Source organism: Dama dama, chromosome 18, assembly GCF_033118175.1.
Source record: "Dama dama isolate Ldn47 chromosome 18, ASM3311817v1, whole genome shotgun sequence".
In the NCBI taxonomy this organism is placed as follows: Eukaryota; Metazoa; Chordata; class Mammalia; order Artiodactyla; family Cervidae; genus Dama; species Dama dama.
The window spans coordinates 106,052,935-106,076,493 of record NC_083698.1 but is presented as its reverse complement, the minus strand read 5'-3'; the positions used below and the strand labels follow the sequence as shown (position 1 = coordinate 106,076,493).

General features: G+C 43.8%; 1 protein-coding gene across 1 annotated transcript in view; it reads right to left on the bottom strand.

Annotated features, from left to right (window-relative positions):
• Window positions 1-23,559, bottom strand: part of CNTNAP2 (contactin associated protein 2) — a 2,213,955-nt gene that overhangs the window by 9,159 nt on the left and 2,181,237 nt on the right. Inside the window, exon 24 of the mRNA XM_061165994.1 lies at window positions 802-882. Within this exon, the coding sequence (XP_061021977.1) occupies window positions 802-882 (81 nt within the window). The remainder of the gene's footprint in view (window positions 1-801; window positions 883-23,559) is intronic.

The window sequence follows — 23,559 nt, the reverse complement described above, 5'->3', positions numbered from 1 at the left end:
CTGCCTGGAGAATCCCACAGACAGGAGAGTGGTGGGCCATAACCCATAGGGTCGCAAAGAGTCGGACACGAGTAAAGCAACTGAGCATGCATGCACACAGGCTCGGAATGTTTCTAATTTAATAGTCACATATATATAGGTGTCCACTTTCTTCCTGTGGAAAATAAACCTACTGACCAAGCTGAGTTGATTGGCTGAGTTTAAAACCCTTCATAGGCTCATGGTATTAGCCGTCCTCAGAGAGACAGGAAACATCTTTATAAAATAAGGTGGAAGAAGCAGAGAGAGAAGAAGGCAACAGGTGATATTTACTGATCCAAACACGAGGAACTATACTAGGAGAGTCAAACTATTACGCAGGTTTCTATGGTGCGAAGAAAAGCCTGGAATATTCAGATACTCTGGCTTATTAATGGTCTGATAATTTTTATTAAGATAACTGAAACCAGACTGGCATAGTCCTTCCCATTTTTGTAGCAAGCTACTCTGGACCATTTGATATGCAAGAGGATGATGAGGGCATAAACAGATGTCCTGGCTGTTGCCATGACAGCCCGCTTGTGTATTCAGATGCTGGCTAGCTTCCTACCACTGTTCTTTTTTAAGTAAGTCAGCATTAAAAAAGAGCTAGGTTACATTTATCAGTTTCTCCACATCTGTACTTCTCAATCTTCAGCCATATTTAAACAGCAAAATAAATAAAGTACAAGTCTAGATGACTCCTTTTCCTTTAGACAATGCTTTTATTGAAAATGATTACTCCCCACAAGTGAGGAAGCACTTGTCCTGTGCGTCACCTACCTCCGATGATGGCCGAGTTTCTGTTGACTCCATTTCTTATCGCCTGGCCTTGTCCTGGGTTATACGGAAAATCAGCACTGGCTGTAGAGGAAGAGATAAAAAGCCATGTATTTATCCCAGATAATTTGATATCTGTTTTTTCATAAAATCCTTCAACACTGCCTGTTTTCCCAAATGAGACCTGTGTTTCATTTAAACCCATTTTGCTGTTGTTGCCCACAAGAATCACAGCCACCTCAATGCCTACTGTTTCCCTTTGTACAAGGCCCAGACGAGCACTATATCTCCTTGGGAGGAATATTAAAAATTTTAGAACAACCTGAGCAGGACTGTCCGTTGTCAGTTCCACTGACAGACAAGTTGAGCATACTTCTTTTTTTTTTTCAATTTATTTTTATTGGTTGGAGGCTAAATTACTTTACAATATTGTAGTGGTTTTTGCCATACATTGACATGAATCAGCCATGGATTTACATGTGTTCCCCATCCCGATCCCCCCTCCCACCTCCCTCTCCATCCGATCCCTCTGGGCCTTCCCAGTGCACCAGCCCTGAGCACTTGTCTCATGCATCCAACCTGGGCTGGTGATCTGATACTATCAAGATCACACTTGATAGTATACTTGTTTCAATGCTGTTCTCTCAGAACATCCCACCCTCGCCTTCTCCCACAAAGTCCAAAAGTCTGTTCTGTACATCTGTGTCTCTTTTTCTATTTTGCATATAGGGTTATCGTTACCATCTTCTAAAATTCCATATATATGTGTTAGTATACTGTATTGGTCTTTATCTTTCTGGCTTACTTCACTCTGTATAATAGGCTCCAGTTTCATCCATCTCATTAGAACTGATTCAAATGAATTCTTTTTAATGGCTGAGTAATATTCCATGGTGTATATGTACCACAGCTTCCTTATCCATTCGTCTGCTGATGGGCATCCAGGTTGCTTCCATGTCATGGCTATTATAAACAGTGCTGTGATGAACATTGGGGTGCACGTGTCTGTTTCAGATCTGGTTTCCTCGGTGTGTAGAGCCAAACTTCTTAAGTTTGGCTGAAATCTGCCTCCCAGCCACTTTGACCCCTTTTACAACTGGTAGAGTTGGGTATGTTTGCTGTTGAGCTTTATAGAGCTTGCAGTATTAGCTTAATAAGTAATCGTTAAAAATTAAAAAAAAAATTGAAGTATCAAAGTGAAAGTCGCTCAGTCGTGTCTGACTCTTTGCGACCCCATGGACTATACAGTGCATGGAATTCTCCAGGCCAGAATACTGGAGTGGGTAGCCTTTTCCTTCTCCTGGGGATCTTCCCAACCCAGGGATCAAACCCAGGTCTCCCACACTGCAGGCTGATTCTTCACCAGCTAAGCCACAAGGGAAGCCCAAGAATATTGGAGTGGGTAGCATATCCCTTCTCTGAGGGATCTTCCCATCCCAGGAATCAAACTAGGGTCTCCTGCATTGCTGGTGGATTCTTTACCAACTGAGCTATGAGAGAAGCAAACTGAAGTATAGTTGATGTATAATATTATATGCTACAGGTGTGCCATATAGTGATTCACAAGGTTTAAAGGCTATATTCCATTTATAGTTATTATAAACTATTGGGTATATTCCCTATGATAAACTACAGTCTATCCTTGTAGTTTTATATGTAATATTTATACATAATAGTTCATACTTCTTGACACTTTATGCTTATACAGCCCCTCGCCTCATGCCCTCTTCCCACTAGTAACCACTAGTTTGTTCTATACATTTGTGAGTCTGCTTCTTTATCATATTCACTAGTTTGTTGGGTTCTTTACGTTCCATGTATAAGTGACATCATATAGTCTTTGCCTTTCTCTAATTTACTTCACTTAGCATAATACCTTTCAAGTCCACCAATGTTGTTGCAAATGGCAAAATTTCATTCTTTTTAATGGCTGAGTAGTATTCCGTTGTATATCTGGACTACATCTTCTTTATCTAGTCACCTGTGGATGGACACTTAGGTTGCTTTCATATCTTGGCTATTGTAAATAATGCTGCCATAAATATTGGGGTGTATGCATCTTTTTGAATTAGTGTTTTTGTTTTAAAAAGGAATCATTTTTTTTAAACAAGTATCTTATATGGCTCCAGTAAAATACTGTGCACTTCAGGAACTTGTTAGGGGATATCTCATAAGTGCGGGGAAGAATATTAACTGCCTAATAATTTTTCTATTTCTGAACCTATTTCAACAAATCTTTGCAGAATGCCTACCATGTGTCAGGTGCTATTCTAAGTGCTGGGGATATACAGTAAAGAGTAAAAAAGATGAAAATTGTTATCAATGAGAACTTTTCACGCCCCACTGAAGAATTTGGTTTATATAGTCAAAATACTAACCTGAAGCATGGATGTGATTTTAGTTATGGTCCTGTCTATGTATACTGACTTGCCTGAAATGACAGTGCAGCTCCCATGTTGTAACTCACACACTCAGAGGACACAGTAAGATTTGGTCATCAAAAACACATATTCCCTGAGGTCAACCACCCTCCAAAGACCGAGTGGTGCTTTTCAAGAATAAAAGCTTGAATTTTCACTGCTCATCTTGGGCATAGATCCAAGGTCTTCTGAAGTTGTATTTACCCTTCTCTGAACACTGTTTGGTCCATGTCCTTCTAAAAGGTCAAAAGCTTGATAGCTTGTAAATGGCCTAGCTGGGATTAACTCCCAGGCAGCATTAATCTCAAAGTCGATAGTCTTTTCTATATTACCTTTCAAGGGCTAAGACGACACAGACAGGTCAGCTGTTGAGAAAACCCCCGCTCTCCGACAGTTCAGCTCAGGTAGGACCCATGGAAGGAAGAACTATTTTTAGGATGTTAGGTAGAAAGACTTGTTTTGTTTGAACACACTGCCTTGAAGTGCCTACAGAACACTCAGGTGGCGACTTCTACTAGACATTTGAGCAGTCTGTGAGTGGGTCATGTTTCTCCTCTCCTTTTGATAAACACAGAAATCTCCTGACCATTAAAAAAATATACAGCTTCAAAATATACTTAATAACAAAAAAATTACAGTGTCAATTCTGTCATTATTCTATTGTGTTGTATTCATGATACAAGACCGTTTGCTCTCCTGCAAATGGTAACACAGACGGTGGAACACAGCATGGTTCCTGCCCGAAAGAGAGCTTTGCATCCTTGGCCACAAAACTGCAGAAAAACACAGATGCTTAGAGACCCTGACAACCTCTCTCTGGCTCTCTCATGCTGTTGTTGCTCAGTCGTGTCTGACTCTTTCCGACCCCAGGGACTGTAGCCCGCCAGGCTCCTCTGTCCACGGGATTCTCCAGGCAAGAACACTGGAGTGGGTTGCCGTTTCCTCCTCCACTGGTTCTCTTGAAGTTACAGACATAAACAGTAGTGAAAGGTACGAATGTGACTTAAACTCCTTGACATCGGGTGGAAGGTATCCCTTGAACTTCTCCTGCTTCGTCCCTCATGGGGTCACTTTTCCCACTCACCCTTCCAGGCACATGGATTTCTGATGCTTCAGGGGGACATGTCTTTGCTCCTCCATGTGACATGCTCTATCAGGACACCTGGTTGCCTTTCTTCTCTTTGTCCCTTAAATCTTAGCTCTTTCCTGAAACCATTCTGAGCCACTCCAGATGAACTATCTGCCCTCTTTTCAATAGCTATCATCTTAATCCTTGTCACTCCATACATGGTACTCATCTTCTTAAAGGCAGGGGCCAATCTTAATTATATTTGCAGTCCCAATGACAAGTAGCAGAGCTAACTGGGTCAAACTGCCAACATCTGTTGGATCATCGAAAAAGCAAGAGAATACCAGAAAAACACCTACTTTTGCTTTATTGATTACACCAAAGTCTTTGACTGTATAGATCACAACAAACTGTGGAAAATTCTTCAAGAGATGGGAATATCAGACCACCTTACCTGCCTCCTGAGAAATCTGTATGCAGGTCAAAAAGCAACAGTTAGAACCGGACATGGAACAAGAAGACTGGTTCCAAATTGGGAAAGGAGTACGTCAAGGCTGTATATTGTCACCCTGCTTATTTGACTTATATGCAGAGTATATCATGAGAAATGCTGGACTGGAGTAAGCATAAGCTGAAATCAAGATTGTGAGGAGAAATATCAATAACCTCAGATATGCAGATGATACCACCCTTATGGCAGAAAGTGAAGAGAAACTAAAGAGCCTCTTGATGAAAGTGAAAGAGGAGAGTGAATGAATTGGCTTAAAATTCAACATTCAAAAAATGAAGATCATGGTATCTGGTCCCATCACTTCATGGCAAATAGATGGGGAAACAATGGAAACAGTGAGAGATTTTATTTTCTTGGGCTCCAAAATCACTGCAGATGGTGCTTGCAGTCATGAAATTAAAAGATGCTTGCTCCTTGGAAGAAAAGCTATGACCAACCTAGACAACATATTAAAAACCAGAGACATTACTTTGCCAACAAAGGTCCATCTAGTCAGAGCTATGGTTTTTCCAGTGGTCATGTATGGATGTGAGAGTTGGACTATAAAGAAAGCTGAGCACTGAAGAATTGATGCTTTTGAACTGTGGTGTTGGAGAAGACTCTTGAGAGTTCCTTGAACTCCAAGGAGATCCAACCCATCCATCTAAAGGAAAGCAGTCCTTAATATTCATTGGAAGTACTAACGCTGAAGCTGAAACTCCAATATTTTGGCCACCTGATGTGAAGAACTGGCATCATGGACATGAGTTTGAGCAAGTCCAGGAGTTGGTGACAGACAGGGAAGCCTGGCATGCTGCAGTCCATGGGGTCGCAAAGAGCTGGACATGACTAAGCAACTGAACTGAACTGACTGGTATAATTGAAATCAGTCCATTAAGAGGTGTGCAAACATTTGTGTGAAAAAAGACTGTAGCCCTCCAGACTCCTTTGTCCATGGAATTCTCCATGGCAAGAATACTGGAGTGGGTTGCCAATCCCTTCTCTAGGGGATCTTCTCAATCCAGGGATTGAACCTGGGTCTCCCATATTGTGGGCAGATTCTTTTACCATCTGACACATTTAGGGAAGCCAATAAAATCTCCTATGCAGGTACAATTTTGGAAGTCAACTGCCTAGACTCAATTCTACTCTTAGAGCAAAGCAGCATCCTTACTCTTCCCAACAGAGGAAAGGAACATATTGAATACAGAAAAGCTTCTAATAATTTCTGTGTCTGCTTGTCTGGTTATTATGAGAAAAAAATCAGTGGAAAACCCCCAGGTCCAAGAGAAGTCCTCATGAAATTCAAGGGCAGACTCCTGTGTTCGCATGAGCATGCCTGTTTTCATGACTTTGTTTATAACTTGAGCTTGCTTCTCCAAATGCATGTAAGCGCTTATTCCCTGGAGGCAAATCCATTTCATCCTGGCAGGCAGACCTATAGGCTACTTTGATAGATATATTTCAGATGATTTCATTGTAACCGTTCTTCCCCCTGGGTACTAACATCCTCTTGGAAATGCACATAGAGGAACACAAAGGCCAAGAGACACCAATGAGGCCAAACCACAAACCTCATTCTGCTGCCGACTTTTATGCCCTCACACCCCTATCCAAGTTTGCTGTGAGAGCCATTTGAGTGGTGCTAGAGTATCAAGGAACCTACCCATATTTTGGGAAACATCCTGAGTAGGTGCAAAATAGACTTTAGATATTTAACCTCAGGCCCAGACTTGTGTCAAACAGGCAAAGACTACATTCAACATACTTTTCTCCTGGATCCCCAAATGACACTTGTGGACAAAGAATGTCACCTGGCAGGCAGACCAAAGGATGCTGTGGCCATCAAGCCATCAGCTGCCCCCACACCCACCCACACAGTGTACCCTTAGAGGATTCAGGCTGGAGAAAAGAGGATACTAGCCCTAGAGAGTGAAGATGTATATCAAAGGAATGATTTCCATCAACCCAGACTCTTGCATCTTCTCATACATAAGAAATGGCTAAATTCATTAACTTGAGATGTCTGGTTTTGCTTTAATGAATAAAGGAGATCAGTCCTGGGTGTTCATTGGAAGGACTGATGCTGAAGCTGAAACTCCAATACTTTGGCCACCTCATGCGAAGAGTTGACTCATTGGAAAAGACCCTGATGCTGGGAGGGATTGGGGGCAGGAGGAGAAGGGGATGACAGAGGATGAGATGGCTGGATGGCATCACCGACTCGATGGACGTGAGTTTGCGTAAACTCCGGGAGTTGGTGATGGACAGGGAGGCCTGGCGTGCTGCGATTCATGGGGTCGCAAAGAGCCGGACACGACTGAGTGACTGAACTGAACTGAATCTTTTGATGTTCCAACTGCTTGTTTTGGTTGCAAAAAACTCCCATATATCCTGGCTCCTCCACTACCTCTTTGGAGCAGTTCCTCAGAGCTATCTGAGAGTCTGTCTCTCGGACTTAAGTCCTCAGCATGTCCACCACATAAAGCATGGTTGTGCATGGTTTTTCAGTTGACATACTACACGATAACACCACCTGAAGCGCTGTTCCACTCCAGTTTAGTGTCTCATGGAAGCGTTTCTGCTTATTTCTGGCACACACATCCTGTTTGTCTGCTCATCCCCATTATGTCGACAGACCACGTTTCCTTGGACCCACCCAGCGATCTACCCTCCTCACCTCCCTCAGCAGGGGACAGGCAGACATGTCACTGCAGGAGCTGGTGACAGGGGATCCTGCTCCATGGACGAGCTTGTGAACCAGCCTGGCCGTGACCGCAGAGCCCACAGAGAAGGCTCACCCCCACAAACACACTTGGACACGGTCACACGGACACTTCCACACACGGACGGCCTTCTCTCCTGTCATCTTGTCTCTGCCTTCCCCGTGGGAAGGGAAACCAGCTCACAGCTCAGCACTTTTCCTGCCCCCGGCTTCAAGTGGGGGCAGGGAGGGAAAAACACAGAGTTTGTCAGAGCCGGCCCAGGGGAGCTGTTGCTTGCAGTCTGTAAAATGGTCAGAAATTAGGACCGGGTGAGTGAAAACACACCTTCTTGTACCGAAAGGAGAGAAACCAGGAATGTTTGATTCTATCTCTAAAGGCCCTTGCCTGCCCTTCGCCATGTTCCAGGAAGACTTCATCAGGAAAGTGAAGGTCTACGCCTCACCTCCTCTGTCCATGGCCAGGCGGGGCGAGGGTGCTAGTTCCGAGCCCACCTTGTACCTGCCTCCAGGTGAGGGATGTGGCACCACAAAGCCCCGCCCCCCAATTATCACAGCGGTTGCTTACAGGTGACGCATGTGTCGTGAAGCTCTGAGTTTTAGGACTGTGTGAGATCACGCACCTTTTGGATCCACTCTCCTCACACATAAAACTCTCTGGGGCCCAGAAGAGCAAGTGGTGGGTCGGCTGGCTGTGGTAGAGCCAGCCTAGGACTGACTTTCACTGTGGGGCACAAGACGTAGATTGACGTGAAATTCAGATTTGGAGAGCATGCTGTTCAGGAAATAATATTACATGTACGTCAGGCACTGTTTCAAGTCCTTTTCATGGATTAGCTCATTTCATCCTCCTGTGAACCTTGTGAGGCTGGGGTTTGCATCCCATTTTGGAGACCAAAAACTTGGCTGGAGTCCCAGGAACAAGAAGTGGTGGAGCCAAGGTCTGAACCCAGGAAACTGGCTCCAGAAGCCACTGGCAAGGCACTAAGCTGAACTGTCTCTGATGAGAAGCAGGGGGCCAGCCTGGCTCTATCAACTCATCACCGTTGTCAGGGTGGCCAACTAACTCAGTCCAGTGGTTTCTCTGTGGTTGGTGGGCTGTCTGGTGAGGCCAAAGATGTCGAAAAGCTTCTGACTGCACTTGTCTGGCTGCAAGAGTGAGTGTGCGAGGCCTTTTATCTGACAAAGATAATTCCAGGTACTGACAGCATCAGCTGAGCAATGTGATAAACTGAACTCTGAACCAACGTCGTAAGAGGAACAGAAAGCCAGTATCCCAGATACAATTCCATCATGGACCCAAATGGCACAGCGAGGATGGTTATCACCATTACAGCAACACTTGTGAAATCATGAATAGCACTAACTGTGCTTTAAAACATTACTGTCCAATTTTAATTTTGTTTGCTTTTATAGAATGTGAAAAATTAAGAGAGGATGTTTCAAGCCAGGTACTTAAGCACAATAAGCTGTTTTAAAAGATAGTTGTAAGAACAGAATATTGAAAAGAGATTTGAATTCTTTAGCCTCTAATTTCTCGCTTGTCTCATTGAGCAGGTAGGGAGAAAAAGGGCTAATGAAGCTTTTAAAAAAATACGGAATATAAACGAGATAGCTGTGATTCTTATTTACTAAATTTCAAAATGTGTAAAATTGTAGACTTTAGGCTTAGAAGCCAATTGCAAATAAAACACACATTTAAATGCATACAGAAATAAATTGAGATTATCAAACAGAAAACTCCCCCAAATGAAAGGTACTAAAAGCTTCAGGTTGTCACATACCAGGGACAAAAAAATTAGATAGTAGCTGACATCTAGAGAAAATATTGCCATGGAAACCACTTGGGCTTCAGCCTCTAATGGGGCAATTTGAGATACTTTAACAAAACTGCTGCTATTAATTATAATTTAATTTAAATTGCAACATTCTTTTTGTAGTGGAGTCTGGGCTCGATGAGGCAAATATGTCTTTGTTCTTCCAGTATCTTTGTTTCCTTTCACTTTACGCACTCTCTTCAAATCTGAGCTCTATGGTAGAAAATTATTTTTTTCAAACTATTTGTTTTAGCCATTCATTATTGACTGATATTTTAGAAACTGATATGAAAATGAACTGTTCTTAGCTAAGATGATGAAGCGCTCAGGGGACAGGCTTTGTTGTAAGAAAGGCGATTTGTTGATCCCGTTTTCAGGAGGGAGAGGCTTCTCAAGGTCAGCAGGCTTTTATTCAGGCAAACACTATGAGGTAGGACCTGGGTGAGCCTCAGTTTTGTGTTTCTACTATACCTTTCCCCTCAGTGTCTCCAGAAAGACGACCAGCCAGAATTTGAGAGCCCAAGTGGGGAAGAGATTATGAATTTTGGGGTTCGACTTGGGAAGGTAAACAAAGCTCACATTTCTAGCTTCTTAAAAGAGCAGCTAAGGACTTCCCTGGTGGTCCAGTGGTTAAGAATCTGACTGCCAATGCAGGAGGCAACAAGGGTTCAATCCCTGGTCCAGGAAGATCCCTCAGGGCAACTAAGCCCAAGCACCCACAACTACTGAAGCTGGTGCCCTCGAGAAGCCACTGCAATGAGAAGCCCGTGTGCCTCATCTGGAGAGTAGCCCTCGCTCACCACGAAGAGAGGAAACCCAAGCACAGCAGCAAGACACAGAGCAACCAGAAAAAAAAAAAGCATGGCCAAGCGGCAGCTGCTTGCGTGAGTATTTCAGATCCAGTGACCAAAAGAGTTTAATTAGGTGAAGGGAAATAGAATAAAGGAATTTGTCATCCTCTGCTATAGGTCTTGACTATTTAAATAATGCCAACTTTAAAGTGCTAAAAGAACAATCCAGTTTTACTAAATTCCCCCCTTCCATCCATTTTTAAGCTGTCTCAGTTGCCTTTCAGGAAAGTGATCCATTGATACTCCCCAGGGAGGGTGACAGTGCGTTCTTCTGTCTGCTTACCCGTAAGGAGGCATCTGGGTTAGAAGAAGCTCATTATTGACTCAGACTCCGTGTAAACACAAGACAAGACATATGATGTCCTTTTCACGCCAAAGATGTCTGGTTGTTTTTCATGCGGGCAGGGCCGCCTCTTTCATATTTCATTCTAGTTGTTTCTAAGTCAGTTGTTGAAGCTCTGGCTGACTAATGTGGCAGGCACTATGGATCATGGATCCTCACGACCCAGAGTGCCTGCCACGTGGGCTGGTCTGTGACCTCAGCTAGCGCGTGGAAGGCACTTTGGTCAGAGCCACGTGGTTGGCTGGTACAAGGGTCGCCAGAGCCAGCTCTCTGGGCTCACTTAGGACGTTCTGTGCATCCTAGTGAAAGTCGCTCAGTCGTGTCTGACTTTTTTGCGACCCCCATGGACTATACAGCCTATGGAATTCTTCAGGCCAGAATACTGGAGTGGGTAGCCTTTCCCTTCTCCAGGGGATCTTCCCAACCCAGGGATCCAACCCGGGTCTCCTGCACTGCAGGCGGATTCTCTACCAGCTGGGCCACCAGGGAAGCCCTCTGTGGATCCTGCTGTAGGGCTAAGTCGAGCCTGGAAAGTCCAGCTCTGGGAGCCCCGGCGTGTGCAGACTCTTCCTCTGCGGGGATGACCGCTCCATCGTGTGTGGGCCACCACTCCTTTCCCTCTGCCACCGGGGTTTATAAATCCACGTTGCCGTTAACAGGAGAGCAAGAAGGAGGAAGCCCAAATGTGGGGCCTGTGACAAATCTGGGAAGCACCCTTTAAACCCCTTTCTGAGGGAAAAATGGAGGAGGAAAATGGCAACCCACTCCAGTACTCTTGCCCGGAGAATCCCATGGACAGAGCCCGGCAGGCTCCAGTCTGTGGTGTCGCAAAGAGTCAGACACGACCGAGCACATATACATCATCTGAGGGAAAACACGCTTCCAGACTGCACGCAGCCCCCCACCCCCCACCTCCGGGTGCCGGCACTCACACAGGCCCCCCAAGGTCAGGGAGGCCCCCCGAGGTCAGGGAGGCAGCGCCTCAGCCTTGAGTAATCGGGAGGAGGGGGTTCTCTGGCCTTGAGTGGATTGCGTATGCTTTGTCTTCTCTTGCATGCCTCATTCCAATGTGCCTTTAGGAGAAAACAAATGAACTGACTCCTGAGTGCTTTGGTTCAGAGCTTTCCAACTGGAAGGCTCAGACAAACCACCTGGGATCTGCTTAAGACACACGTTCTGACGGCCTTGGGCTGGGAGCCTGTGTGTTGGGCTGCGGGGAGCTTGAGTGTACATACCGCACTTTGAGCAGCAGAGCTTTAATTGAGGCTCACGGTGGTTTGCATCTCCTCCTGTTTCTGTGCGTGTGTGTTTTAATTTAATGTGATGCCCGAGAAGGAGCGGAAATGATTGCTTCTCAGACTGTGTCTTTTTTTTTTGGAGGGGCTGACTCCTTGGGTGCTTTTTAAATGAGAGGTATGACAGAACACCCCACAGTGCCACTTCCTTTAAGCCTCTTTCTTTTGAGTCTTGCGAAAGCTACTACTAGGAACCCTGCTTTCATTTAGGAGGACAATTCTGTAGTATTAAATATTTTGAACGTAGAGCGGGAGAATCTATTACTGATGAATATTCAGAGCTGTCTAAGAAAAAACCTGTTCGTGCATGCGTGCTCAGTCGTTTCTGACTCTGTGACCCCATGGACTATATAGCCCACCAGGATCCTCTGTCCATGAGAGTCTCCAGGCAAGAATACTGAATTGGGTTGCCATGCCCTCCTCCAGGGCATCGTCCTGACGCAGGGATCAAATCCCTGTCTGCTGAGTCTCCTGCATTGGCAGGTGGGTTCTCTACCACTGAGCCACCTGGGAAGCCCTATCGCCAAGGAGTTTAATAAATGGTTATCTTAGATAAGTCCTTGGAGACCTTTTCTGGTTTAAGACACCTAATTCTCTAAAGCAGGTGTATCAGGGAGGAAAAATATTTCTGTAAGTAGCTTTTGGCAGGAAAAGCTCTTTGCTGGAGGCCCCTTTTGTCCTGTCACTAACTTCTAAACCAGGCACCCCCCTGCTCTACTCATCTTCTGCCCAGCACATCTTTCAGATCTTGTTATCACACAGTTCCTTGTCTAGTCTGTTGGTTCTTTTCATAGATCACAGAAGCAGAACTGAAGAATAAGTAACAGATGACCAGATGTCTTCGGGGAGCTCACGGACAAACCGCAAGAATAAGACGGCATCTGAGAAAAGACCGGGAGGAGTCGGCCAGCCTGCACACAGTGGGGGTGGCAAGGACCCTGACCCCCATATCTCCGCAGTCAACTGAGATCACTTCCCTTTCTCCCTTAAACAACATTCATGGCCCAGCAGAACTTTTGGAGAAGGTTTCTGGGGATGCTGAATCTCCCCAGATTGTGGTGTTCTGATTAAAAGCAATTTTCCTTTCTACTAACATCGGTCTCTCTCAAGTTATTGATTTTTCAAGTGGTGAGCAGCCGGATCTGATTCGGTAACACTGTGATGTCGGCATATAGCTTTCTGACAGTACAGATGCATCCACAGGCATATCTGAGAGAAAACCAAGGTAGTTTTAAACACACTGGGCTATTGGTTTCTCTGGAGTTTATTGGTTTCGTTTGAAGGAATTGTCTCCTTGCTGCTGGGTCTTGCACGAGTGGGTTGTGCGGTGGCAGAATGCAGTCAGCTGGGGGGAAAGCCTGAGGCCACACAGGACCACACAGGACCATGGTGTCCAGGGTCCCACGGCATCAGAGCGACTGACTCCTACTTGGTGAAACACTGCAACATGGTCATGCTGGCCGCCAAGTCCAGCGAACACCCTGGCTAAGCAGTGGTCTCAGCTAGTACAATCTGTGGGCTCCTGATCAGCAGGGCACTCTTAGCCAGATGTGTCTGCTGAATCATGGGAATGGCCTCAGTTTCTAAGGAGGGAGTAGTTGAGAAATTAACAATAGTAAGAAAGAAAAACTGAAGCAGAACTAAAGAGCCTCATGATGAGGGTAAAAGAGGAGAGTGAAAAAGCTGGCTTAATGCTCAACATTCAAAAAACGAAGATCATGGCATCCAGTCCCATTACTTCATGGCAAACTGAGGGGAAAAAGTGGAAGCAGTGATATGTTTTATCTTCTTGGGCTTCAAAATCACTGTGGACAGTGACAGCAGCCATAAAATTAAAAGACTCCTTGGAAGATCAAACCTGTCAATCTTTCAGGAAATCAACCATGAAGACTCTTTGGAAGAACTGAGGCTGAAGCTGAAGCTCCAGTACTTTGGCCACCTGATGGGAAGAGCTAACTCACTGGAAAAGAGTCTGATGCTGGGAAAGATTGAAGGCAGTAGGAGAAGGGGGTGACAGAGGATGAGATGGTTGGATGGTATCACTGATTCAATGGACATGAACTAGGGCAAACTCTGGGAGATGGTGAGGGACAGGGAAACCTGGCTTGCTACAGTCTATAGGGTCGCAAAGAGTCAGGCTTGACTTGGCAACTGAACAACTCCTTGGAAGGAAAGCTATTACAAACCTAGATAGTGTATTAGAAAGCAAAGACATAACTTTGCTGACAAAGGTCCATAGAGTCAATGCTATGGTTTTTCTAGTAGTCATGTATGAGTGTGAGAGTTGGACCACAAAGAAGGCTGAACACAGAATTGATGCTTTCGAACTGTGGTGCTGGAGAAGACTCTTAACAGTCCCTCGGGCTTCATGGAGATCCAACCAGTCAATCCTAAAGGAAATCAACCCTGGATACTCATTGGAAGAACTGATGCTGAAGCTCCAATACTTTGGCCACCTGATGCGAAGAGCCAACTCACGGGATAAGACCCTGATGCTGGGAAAGATTGAAGGCAAAAGAAGGGGGTGGCAGAGGATAAATGGTTGGATGGCATAACTGATTCAACCGACTTGAGTTTGAGCAAACTCTGGGAGATAGTAAAGGACAGAGAACCCTGGTGTGCTGCAGTCCATGGGGTTGCAAAGAGCTGGACATGACTTAGAGACTAACAATGATGACAAAGAAGAAGAAAGTAATCCATCAGAGTGAATAAGCCAAAATATGTTTTTTTAAAGACATTCCCTGATATATTTTACCTTTTCTTCTAGACGGTGGTCAAGAGTTGGCACCATTCAGAACACCCATGTTTTCAGGAGACCCTGGAGAGACTACCTTCAGAATTCTGCTGAGAAAAACACCCTCGAGACACCAAGCAAGTCCCAAAAAAGACTTTGGACTTGGAGAATCTGTGGCTGGGAGTTTAGTGAAAATAACATTTTTTAAAAATCACCTAAATCTAGTCAGGGCTTCCAGGTGGCTCTGCCTGCCAATGCAGGAGACCTGGGTTCAATCCCTGGGTTGGGAAAATCCCCTGGAGGAGAGCATGGCAACCCACTCCAGTATTCTTGCCTGGAGAATCCCATGGCCAGAGAAGCCTGGTGGACTACAGTCTACGGGGTGGCAAAGAGTTGGACATGATTTAGCAGCAAAACAGTAACAACAAATCTAGTCAAAAGATGAGTCTCCTCATTTGGAAGAATATTTAGGCACAGTTAATCATTTGAGGAACCAGGCAAAGATGAAGGGTCTTCTTTCACTCTTGTTTTGTGGAAATTTCTAGTAAATTCAAAGGCCATAATTTGACTGAGGGTGGCTCTTTTGGAAATGCCTACATATTACTGATTTTGTTACCATCGTATGTCTTTCAAGGAAGTAGAATGAATAATAAAATGCATTTAAAAAAACATCTAATCTTCTGCTACAACTCTATATCTCAACTTGCAGATAAAGTTGTCTTCAGTAGAAGATGTTTATACTCCAGTTCTCCGTGGACCAGCTCTGTCAACATCCCTGGGGCTCTGGCTATGCAGGATTATCTGTGTTGTAACTGCTATTTCATCTAAACCAAAAATTGGCCCTAAGTGTTCAGAAACCAGTATAGAGATGAGAGTGGTTTCTGAGAACCCAGAGGTGTCTAACCCAGATCACAGCTGGCCGTCAGGACTCTGCCTTCACTGGGGTCTACTAGAGGGAACCCCTAGTAGACCAAAACTAAAGGGCTTTAGACAGTAAGTCTATACACATTTAGTCTTTTATCAATGCCCTGGTGGACTCTTGTTTTTGAAATACTTTTGCCGGCTGTATTAGCAGAAGTCAAAGTTTTAAACTTCAGCCTCAAGACAGTGTCTTTTCTTCTGAGGCTGACCTCAGAAAGCAGAATATATAACCCCATGCTTGATATTTTCACTGTGTTTTGAACTGTTCTTTCCTTGAATTAATCTCAGATCTCTAAATGCAACTGTCTTTGCTGGTGGCAGGTGGAACGGTCATCAAAGAGAATCCTGGGAAACAAATGACCCTTGCTCATGAGAGCTTCCCAATGTTCCCCACAAAGAGGCTCCTCCTTGGTGCTGGCTCACATGTTATCAAGGTCACCTGAGAAACTTCTGCACAAGCCACGCGTGCTGTCAGAGCCCTTCTTCTCATTGATGGCCACAGACTGTAGATTTATTGCATATCAAAAATGGGAGAGTGGAAAGGAAAAGGAAGGTGTATCCAGTGGCAGGGCTTTCGCCCACAGGTGGTGCAAGCTGCTGGTTACTGGGGACTTCTGCATCATACAGAAGGGATGGCAGAAGATCGGACAGCAGTTCAGAGGAAAGAACTGGAATCCTTTTATGTTTAATTCAGGTGTTTCATTGAGAGAAAGGAAAAGTGGATAAAGCACTGAATCAGAGGTAAACACGCCTGAACTTCAGACCTGATGATGCTGTTCTCTGTATGGAAGTGAAAGTATTAGTCGCTCAGTCGTGTCCAACTCTTTGTGACCCCATGGACTGTAGCCCACCAGGCTCCCCTTTCCATGGAATTCTCCAGGCAAGAATACTGGAGTGGGGTGCTGTTCCTTTCCTCAGGGGATCTTCCTGACCCAGGGATGGAACCTGAGTCTCCCACATTGTGGGCAGATTAGTTACCATCTGAGCCACCAAGTTCTCTGTATACCTTTGAGCAAAGTTCTGTAAACACTGGGACCTGGGGTTCATGGTCCCGACAGCACATTTAGACTCTTCGGGGATGGGAGGCAGGTGTCAGCGGGGTCCAAAAAGTTCCCCAGAGGATGCTAACAAGCAGCCACCTCTGCAGTCACTCATTAGGTGTTTACTGAGGGATGAATGCACTTTCCGAGTCACACTTTTTTTTAATCTTTAAAATGTGGTCAGTAATGTCCACTCAGACCACACAGATCTACTATCAGGATGAAACAAAATCATGAACTGAAAGCATTTCAGCCAAGTTATTTACAGATGTATCATGCCTGGCTTTATCCTTTCCTTTTTCCTAAAAGTTAAAATTCTCAACTAAACTTCTGAAAACCACCTTCAGCCTTTTCTCACAGGGAAATTTCGCAATGAATTTCTCATTCTCTATGTTTAAAATAATTGCACCCCATGATCAGATGAATTTTTATGTATGAATGAATGAATGTTTATGTTTTAGCATAGAATTGACTTTACCTTTTTTTTTTAAAAAAGCCTTTTGGGACTTTTTCCAGGCAGAAAGAAACTCAACAGCACAATCAAGGATCTGCCTGGTTTTTAGACACTTCTGAATATAGACTTGTGCAAAGCGTGGGGAATCAATGGAAGATCTCCAATGGTGAAAAAACTGACATTGGGTCAAAAACCTCATCTAGCACAATGTTTCTGCAACCTCAGAAACCAGAGGCAGGACACAGGCCCCGAACTGCCAGCAAAGGTGGAATCAGCACTTCTATTAATAGGTGGGGCCTGGCAGGGAATCTCCCGGGGAGGAATCACAGCCAGGGATCCTGATGGAAGTCTTTCTGGATGACAAGTCAGAAAAGGAAGTGCTACCAGATTAATCTGGCAGGCTGAGCTCCCTCGAATGGCCCCAAGGGATATACAAGGATGTTCAGCAATGCAGTGTAGTAGGAAGAGTTTGCACCGGGCCTTGAGAGAGGCAATGACAGACACAGACAATGGGGGACAACCATGGGCTCAGAGAGACTTCCCTTTCATAGGCTTCTCACAGCACTGCAGCGGCATAAGAGCAAGACAGAGCGAACACTGTGACTCATTGGAGGGGTTCTGCCATCCATAGAGAAGTTGCTATAGCAACATGCATCACCTGTGACTCTGGCCCTCCCTAGCCCCATGTGATGGAGGGGACAGCTGAGAGTCCTGGCAGGAAGGGAGCAGGGATGCGCCTCTAAGGATGGTGCCAGGGTGGGGGTGACGGCTTGAACAGATTACTGGACAGAACCCCAACCTCCTTGGGCTTCAAAATCTGTTGTGTGGGAAGAAGGGAAAGAGGACAACACTGGGATTAAAGAGAAGCCCATAGGAAGGAGGAATCAAGGAGCTGGGAAATTGTCCCAGAGGTGGGGGTTGGCGCCCCTCTGGACTTTTCCATGGTGGTGTTGGACAGTCCTGGTTAGGGAAGCGGAGAAGCCTGAGTGAACGCAGCCCCAGACATGCATGTGGGACAGTGTGCAGAGGGTGTCGGGGGCTGAGAGGGGATCAACCCACCGCCCTGCACTTCAGCCACTCAGGTGATGTTTCCCTACATCAGTTCCTCACCTGCCCCATTGCAATCGGAACACACACCTGCCGACCTGCTTTTGCAGCAATGTCTGAAGGCTTTGCACTTAAGGTGACCTCTAAAGACTGCCCAGGTCCCTTACATGAGAGTCTAGTCAACAATATTCATGCCGAGACACTGCATCCGGCATGTGCGGTCTGGGAGGCCAGGGTCTTCGAGCTTAGATTTGCTAACTTTGGTTCATGTTCCTCTGAAGGAGGATGTTACACACAAGCCGAAAATGACAATAAAGAAATATTCCAATGACATCAAGAGCAGCAAAGACAAATGTAAAGAAGTTAGGATAAAAGCAAGTGGCAAAAGAAAACAGAAAAATCATAGAACTAATAATAAACAAATCCAGAGTTGGTCATTTGGGGGAGAAAAAATCTGTCAGATAATCTAATTGAGAAAAAAGGGAAAAATCTAAAGCTACAATATAAAAATATATGTATAGAAATTTTCTAAGGAGAGAATGGAAATTATAAAAATGTATTTTCTTCAACTCTGCAGAAGTAAATTGGAAAACTTAGATTACATCTATGAATTTCTAGAAAAACGTAAAGAACAGAAATTATAGCAGATGAGAAAGAGACTCTAATGAGACCATGATCATAAAAGAAGTTGAGAGAGTTGCTAAGGAGCTCTGCTCACACACACGCAAGAAAACAGTCAGCTCCAGTGGTTTTACAGCTGAAGTTCACTTAACTTACAAAGTATAGGTGGGAAAGGCTCCAGGGCTATTTCTATCTTTGCAACACAGAGTGTGGTCCATGAACCAGCAGCAGCAGCATCGCCTGGGAGGTTGTGGGAGCGGCAGCATCTCAGGTCCCACCCCTGACCTGCTGAATCTGCATTCGTTCATCTTCCCCAGGTGAGTCCAAGCACGTTCAAGTTTGTAGGGTGGCTTCTTGGAGTTACTCCACTGGTTAGAGAGTGATGGAGAAGTCCCTCCAAGGCCGGGACTGAGTCTGAAGTCAAGGTGTGGGCAGACCTGAGTTCCTTTCTGGAAGCCCTGGGGGAAAATGTGCTTCCAAGCTCACCCTTGATGTTGCTAGAATTTGACCTTTGAGGTTGGGGGACTGAGGTCCCAGGCTCCTTCCTAGTCTGACTGGGATAGCTCTCCTGGGGGCATCCCACATTCCTTGCTGGGTGGCCCCTTCTTCTTCCTTTTTATGAGGTTGGCCTAAGTATAAAAACCCAACTTGCACTCCCCCAAAGTAAAAGGATGCTACAATCCCGTCTTATCCAAGAATTACTTTTGTAAAAAAACAAAACTAGGACTTCCCTGGTGGTCAAGTGGCTAAGACTCCATGCTCCCAAGGCAGGGGACACAGGTTCTATCCCTGGTCTGGGAAGATCCCACGTGCTGCGGAGCAACTTAGCCCCTGAGCTGCAACTACTGGGGCCCTTGTGCTCTAGGGCCAATGAGCCGCAACTACAGAGCCTGTGTGCCCTAGAGTCCGTGCTCCATAACTGCATGAGGTGCCACTGTAATGAGGAGGCCATGCACCACAATGAAAAGTAGCCCTTGCTCGCTGCAACTAGAGAAAATCTGTGCAAAGCAACAAAGACCCAGAGCATCCAAAAATAAACAAAGCTTAAAAAAGAAAAAGAAAACTGTTTTTAAATGACTTTAGTTATACCTTGAGAGAATGCTTCACCGTGACTAAATGTGGTTAACACTAGGAATAAAAGCATGGCTCACTGTTTGGAAATCTATCAACAGAAGAAAAAGTGTATGGTTATCTCTAATAGACGTTGAGGTGGCATTAGATACTATTTAACACCTAGCCCAGATGAGACCCTTATCAAAACAGGAATCCTCAAGGTATTATCTACATATAAAAATCCTAAAGGTATGTGCATAGAAGATGTGTCTGTACTTGGGCAGAAAACTAAGACAGCCCACTCGGGTTCTTGGTCCTGGGGGGCACACACCTTTTCCCAATTATATTCAATTAAACACTCGTTAGGTTTGCAGTGAAAGTGTTTGCTGATATAGTCAGGTACTAAATTAGCTGTTTTTTTTTTTCAAATAACTTTTAGATTTTGCACTTTGCCAAAGCAGAGGAACTAGTTAGAAATTAACTTATCAGGAAGTATTTTAAGGCTGTCTTCATACGGATTTTGTATAATGTAAAAGGAAGACACATGTTAAGTGGAAAGACATTCCATTGCTGAACAGGAAAACGTTATTTGTGTAGGTGTCAATTACTCTGCAATTAACTTATATATAAAATTCAATCCCCATAAAATCTCTAGGTAATGCCAATAAAATGATCAGAACACTAAAATTACTTGGGAAAAGCAATGTTCGAGGACAGGAACATTCTGAAAAAAAGAGAGTAAAAGGGAAATTAGCTCTATGAGAAATTAAATGCTATTATAAAAGCTCAATCATAACCACAGCTTGCTACTATCTCAGGAAGAGTTAGATTAGTGCACCAGATCAGAGAGGCCAGAAGCAGACTTAAACATAAAGGGCAATTTTGAATATGATAAAGGTCGGGGAAAATTGGTTGATGACACCCCAACCAATAGTGCTGGAACTACTGACTGGCCGGGGGTGAGCAGGGAAAAATAAAGCTGGGTTCCTATCTTATTCTTACCACCCAAATAAATTTCAAGTGCAGTAAGTATGTATATTTCACAGATGAAATCTAGAATTATTAGAAAAAAAAGTGGAATAATTTTTAAAACATTTCTAAATGGAGAAGGCATTACATAAAACCCCAAAGCCAGGAAACACTTTATCTTTCATCAGATAAAATTTAGAGATTTTTTTTTTTTTACATGGAAGGAAAAACCCATAAATTAAAAAAGTAGATATCAAACTGGGAAATCATCAAAACATGTAGTAAAATGTCAATTTACCTAATATATAAAAATCCTTATGAGTCAGTAAATGACCAACAGACCAATGGGAAACAATATGAATGTACAAATAATTCTTTGGTCAAGGAGTATCAACAGGCAGTTCAGAGAAAAATACATACAAGTGACTTATGAACAAAGATACTTAATCTCACTCATGACTAACAAAATCCAAATTAAGACAACAAAACCACTTTTCAAATACAGTATAGCAAGAATATTATGAGGTACTGTGTTGATGAGGGTGTGGGGCAAAAGACATTCATATCTTATGGAATTGGAGGTATTAGGTCACTGGAGGGTGACTTGTAATACAATCAAAATTAAAAATACATCCCTTGACAAAATAATATGTATAAAGCTATTCATATGGAAATAAAAGATGGGAAAAATAACCATTAGATCAAAAAAACCTGTAACTAATATTTTATTTGACGAGCTATATAAATGTGCTTGGTGCTTTACAGAAAAGCAGAATTTGGATCATTTGCAGGAAAAGCACACATCAGAAGAGATGATAATTATTTTTTGGACTTGAACAAACATCTGTGTCGGTCATTGAAGAGAACAAAAGACACAAAAGATAATAAGAAATTAGGTATCAGAGGTTAAACAAATTAATCACGCAATCTTAGCATCAGGAGGAAAAAAAGGGATTGGCTTAGAAATAATTAAGATATAAGAGCTGGAAAGATTATTTTAAGTGCTTGCAGGTGGTAAAGAAAACCACTACCAGCTTGTAATTATGATGGAAACTGAATAGATAAATGCAGTTTTTAAATGTTCATCATAATTCTTTCACATGTGCATACATAAAAATATTTTATCTTTAGATGGCAGAAAAATAATTTGGAACATAGGTAAGAAACTACGTCACTAAAAACCACAGCAAGAGAGAAAGAGGTGTCTTTAGAAATCAAACTCTCTGTTTTCAGTGGTACAACGTCTGATGTGGCAAGCAGATGCCTTTGTTCTTAGTTCACGGTACCTGGGCAGCCTGTGTATTCTAGATCTATCTGGGGCATGCGGTTGTTTCATTTAATGATGCTAGGTACCATGTTCCAACCAGTCCCAATTTATTTGGTTGAAGAGCTGCACTGCTGAGAGAGCTGGTTTTTCCAACTGCTCCGTGAACCTGTGTGCCTCGATGGGACAGGTTTGGGTTTGGATTCCTGAATTCCTGACAGTTCTCAGAGGACTATTTTTTACTCAGTGCTTCTGTCCACTTCCCTCTCAGAGGGGCTGTGAGAATTCCTGGTCCAGAGCAGGAATCAACATCAGATGCAGACTAGCTTTAGGTGGGGAGCCAGAAACTCAAGGTTCCAGTAACTCCTTATAATTATCTTTACACTAGACACTTTATGCTGAATGAAGCTCCAATACTTTGGTCGCCTGATGCGAACAACTGACTCATTGGAAAAGACCCTGATGCCGGGAAAGACTGAGGGCAGGAGAAGCGGGCGGCAGAGGATGAAATGGTTGGAAGGCATCACTGACACAATGGACGTGAATTTGAGCAAACTCCAGGAGATAGTGGAGGACAGAGGAGCCTGGAATGCTGTAGCCCATGGGGTCGCAAAGAGGTGGACACGACTTAGCGACTGAACAACAGCAACACATGAGAAGATTCCTAGGGAAATGAAATGACATCTTAAAGTGCCTTGCCAATCTTAATACTATTTTAATAAAAACCCCCAATGTGGCCTTTGGTCTGATATATTCTGTATTCAATATTATGAATGTGATTTAAAAAAACAAAAACCCTAAGACATAACACCAAAGCCTCACAAAACAGCTGGTATACAGTTTGGAGTTGTTCCTTAGCGCAGAAATTTGTGGCATCAGATTATTTTTTCTGTTTATTTTGTTTTTATATTTTACAGACGCGCATTGCCATCTGTAGTCATCTTTCTGCTGGCAAATCCCTGCCGTTCCAAGGAAATAAGCTCCCCTGATCTGACAAAGAGAAAACACAGAGCCCATGGTTCTGAGAGGTGAATCACAGCTACCGTCTGGTGCTCTGCAACCTGTCAGTGAACCAGAACTCAGGGTCAGGGGTTGCATTTTCTCCCTTGTAACTCAAAGGACCAGAATGTGGTGGTTTAGAAACAGGCCGTACCTATTATCAAAAGGCGGAAAAAATTAGGCAGAAAAAGAGCTGACTGGTCATTTCTAATAGAATGGAATTGGTTTAAGAAATCAGCATAATTTTACCATTTCCCCCTATTAAAAAAATGCACTCTCACAGCTCCAGGCTTTGTGTTTATGATCACCCTGACATTCCACCCAGTGGTTGCCAAACTCCATGCACATGGGAATCATGTTTTTTGTCATATACATGTAAAACCTAATTATTGTTTACTTATTCTCATTAAATTGACCTGATTTCTTATTTAAACTAATGGAGTGATAAAACTTTATAACCCTACTGAGTACTTCCACGGCCTGTCAAGGCTCTAAACAGAAGCCTGCTCTTTATTAAAGAGTGAATAGGGTGGGTGAGAGAGCTGTTAAAGGCATGCCAGAACCAAATAGAGACTCTCTCTTTGATAAAATTAGAAGGACAGAAAAAGAGATGAAAAGGAAATAACTTTACATTATGCCACGTGATGATACA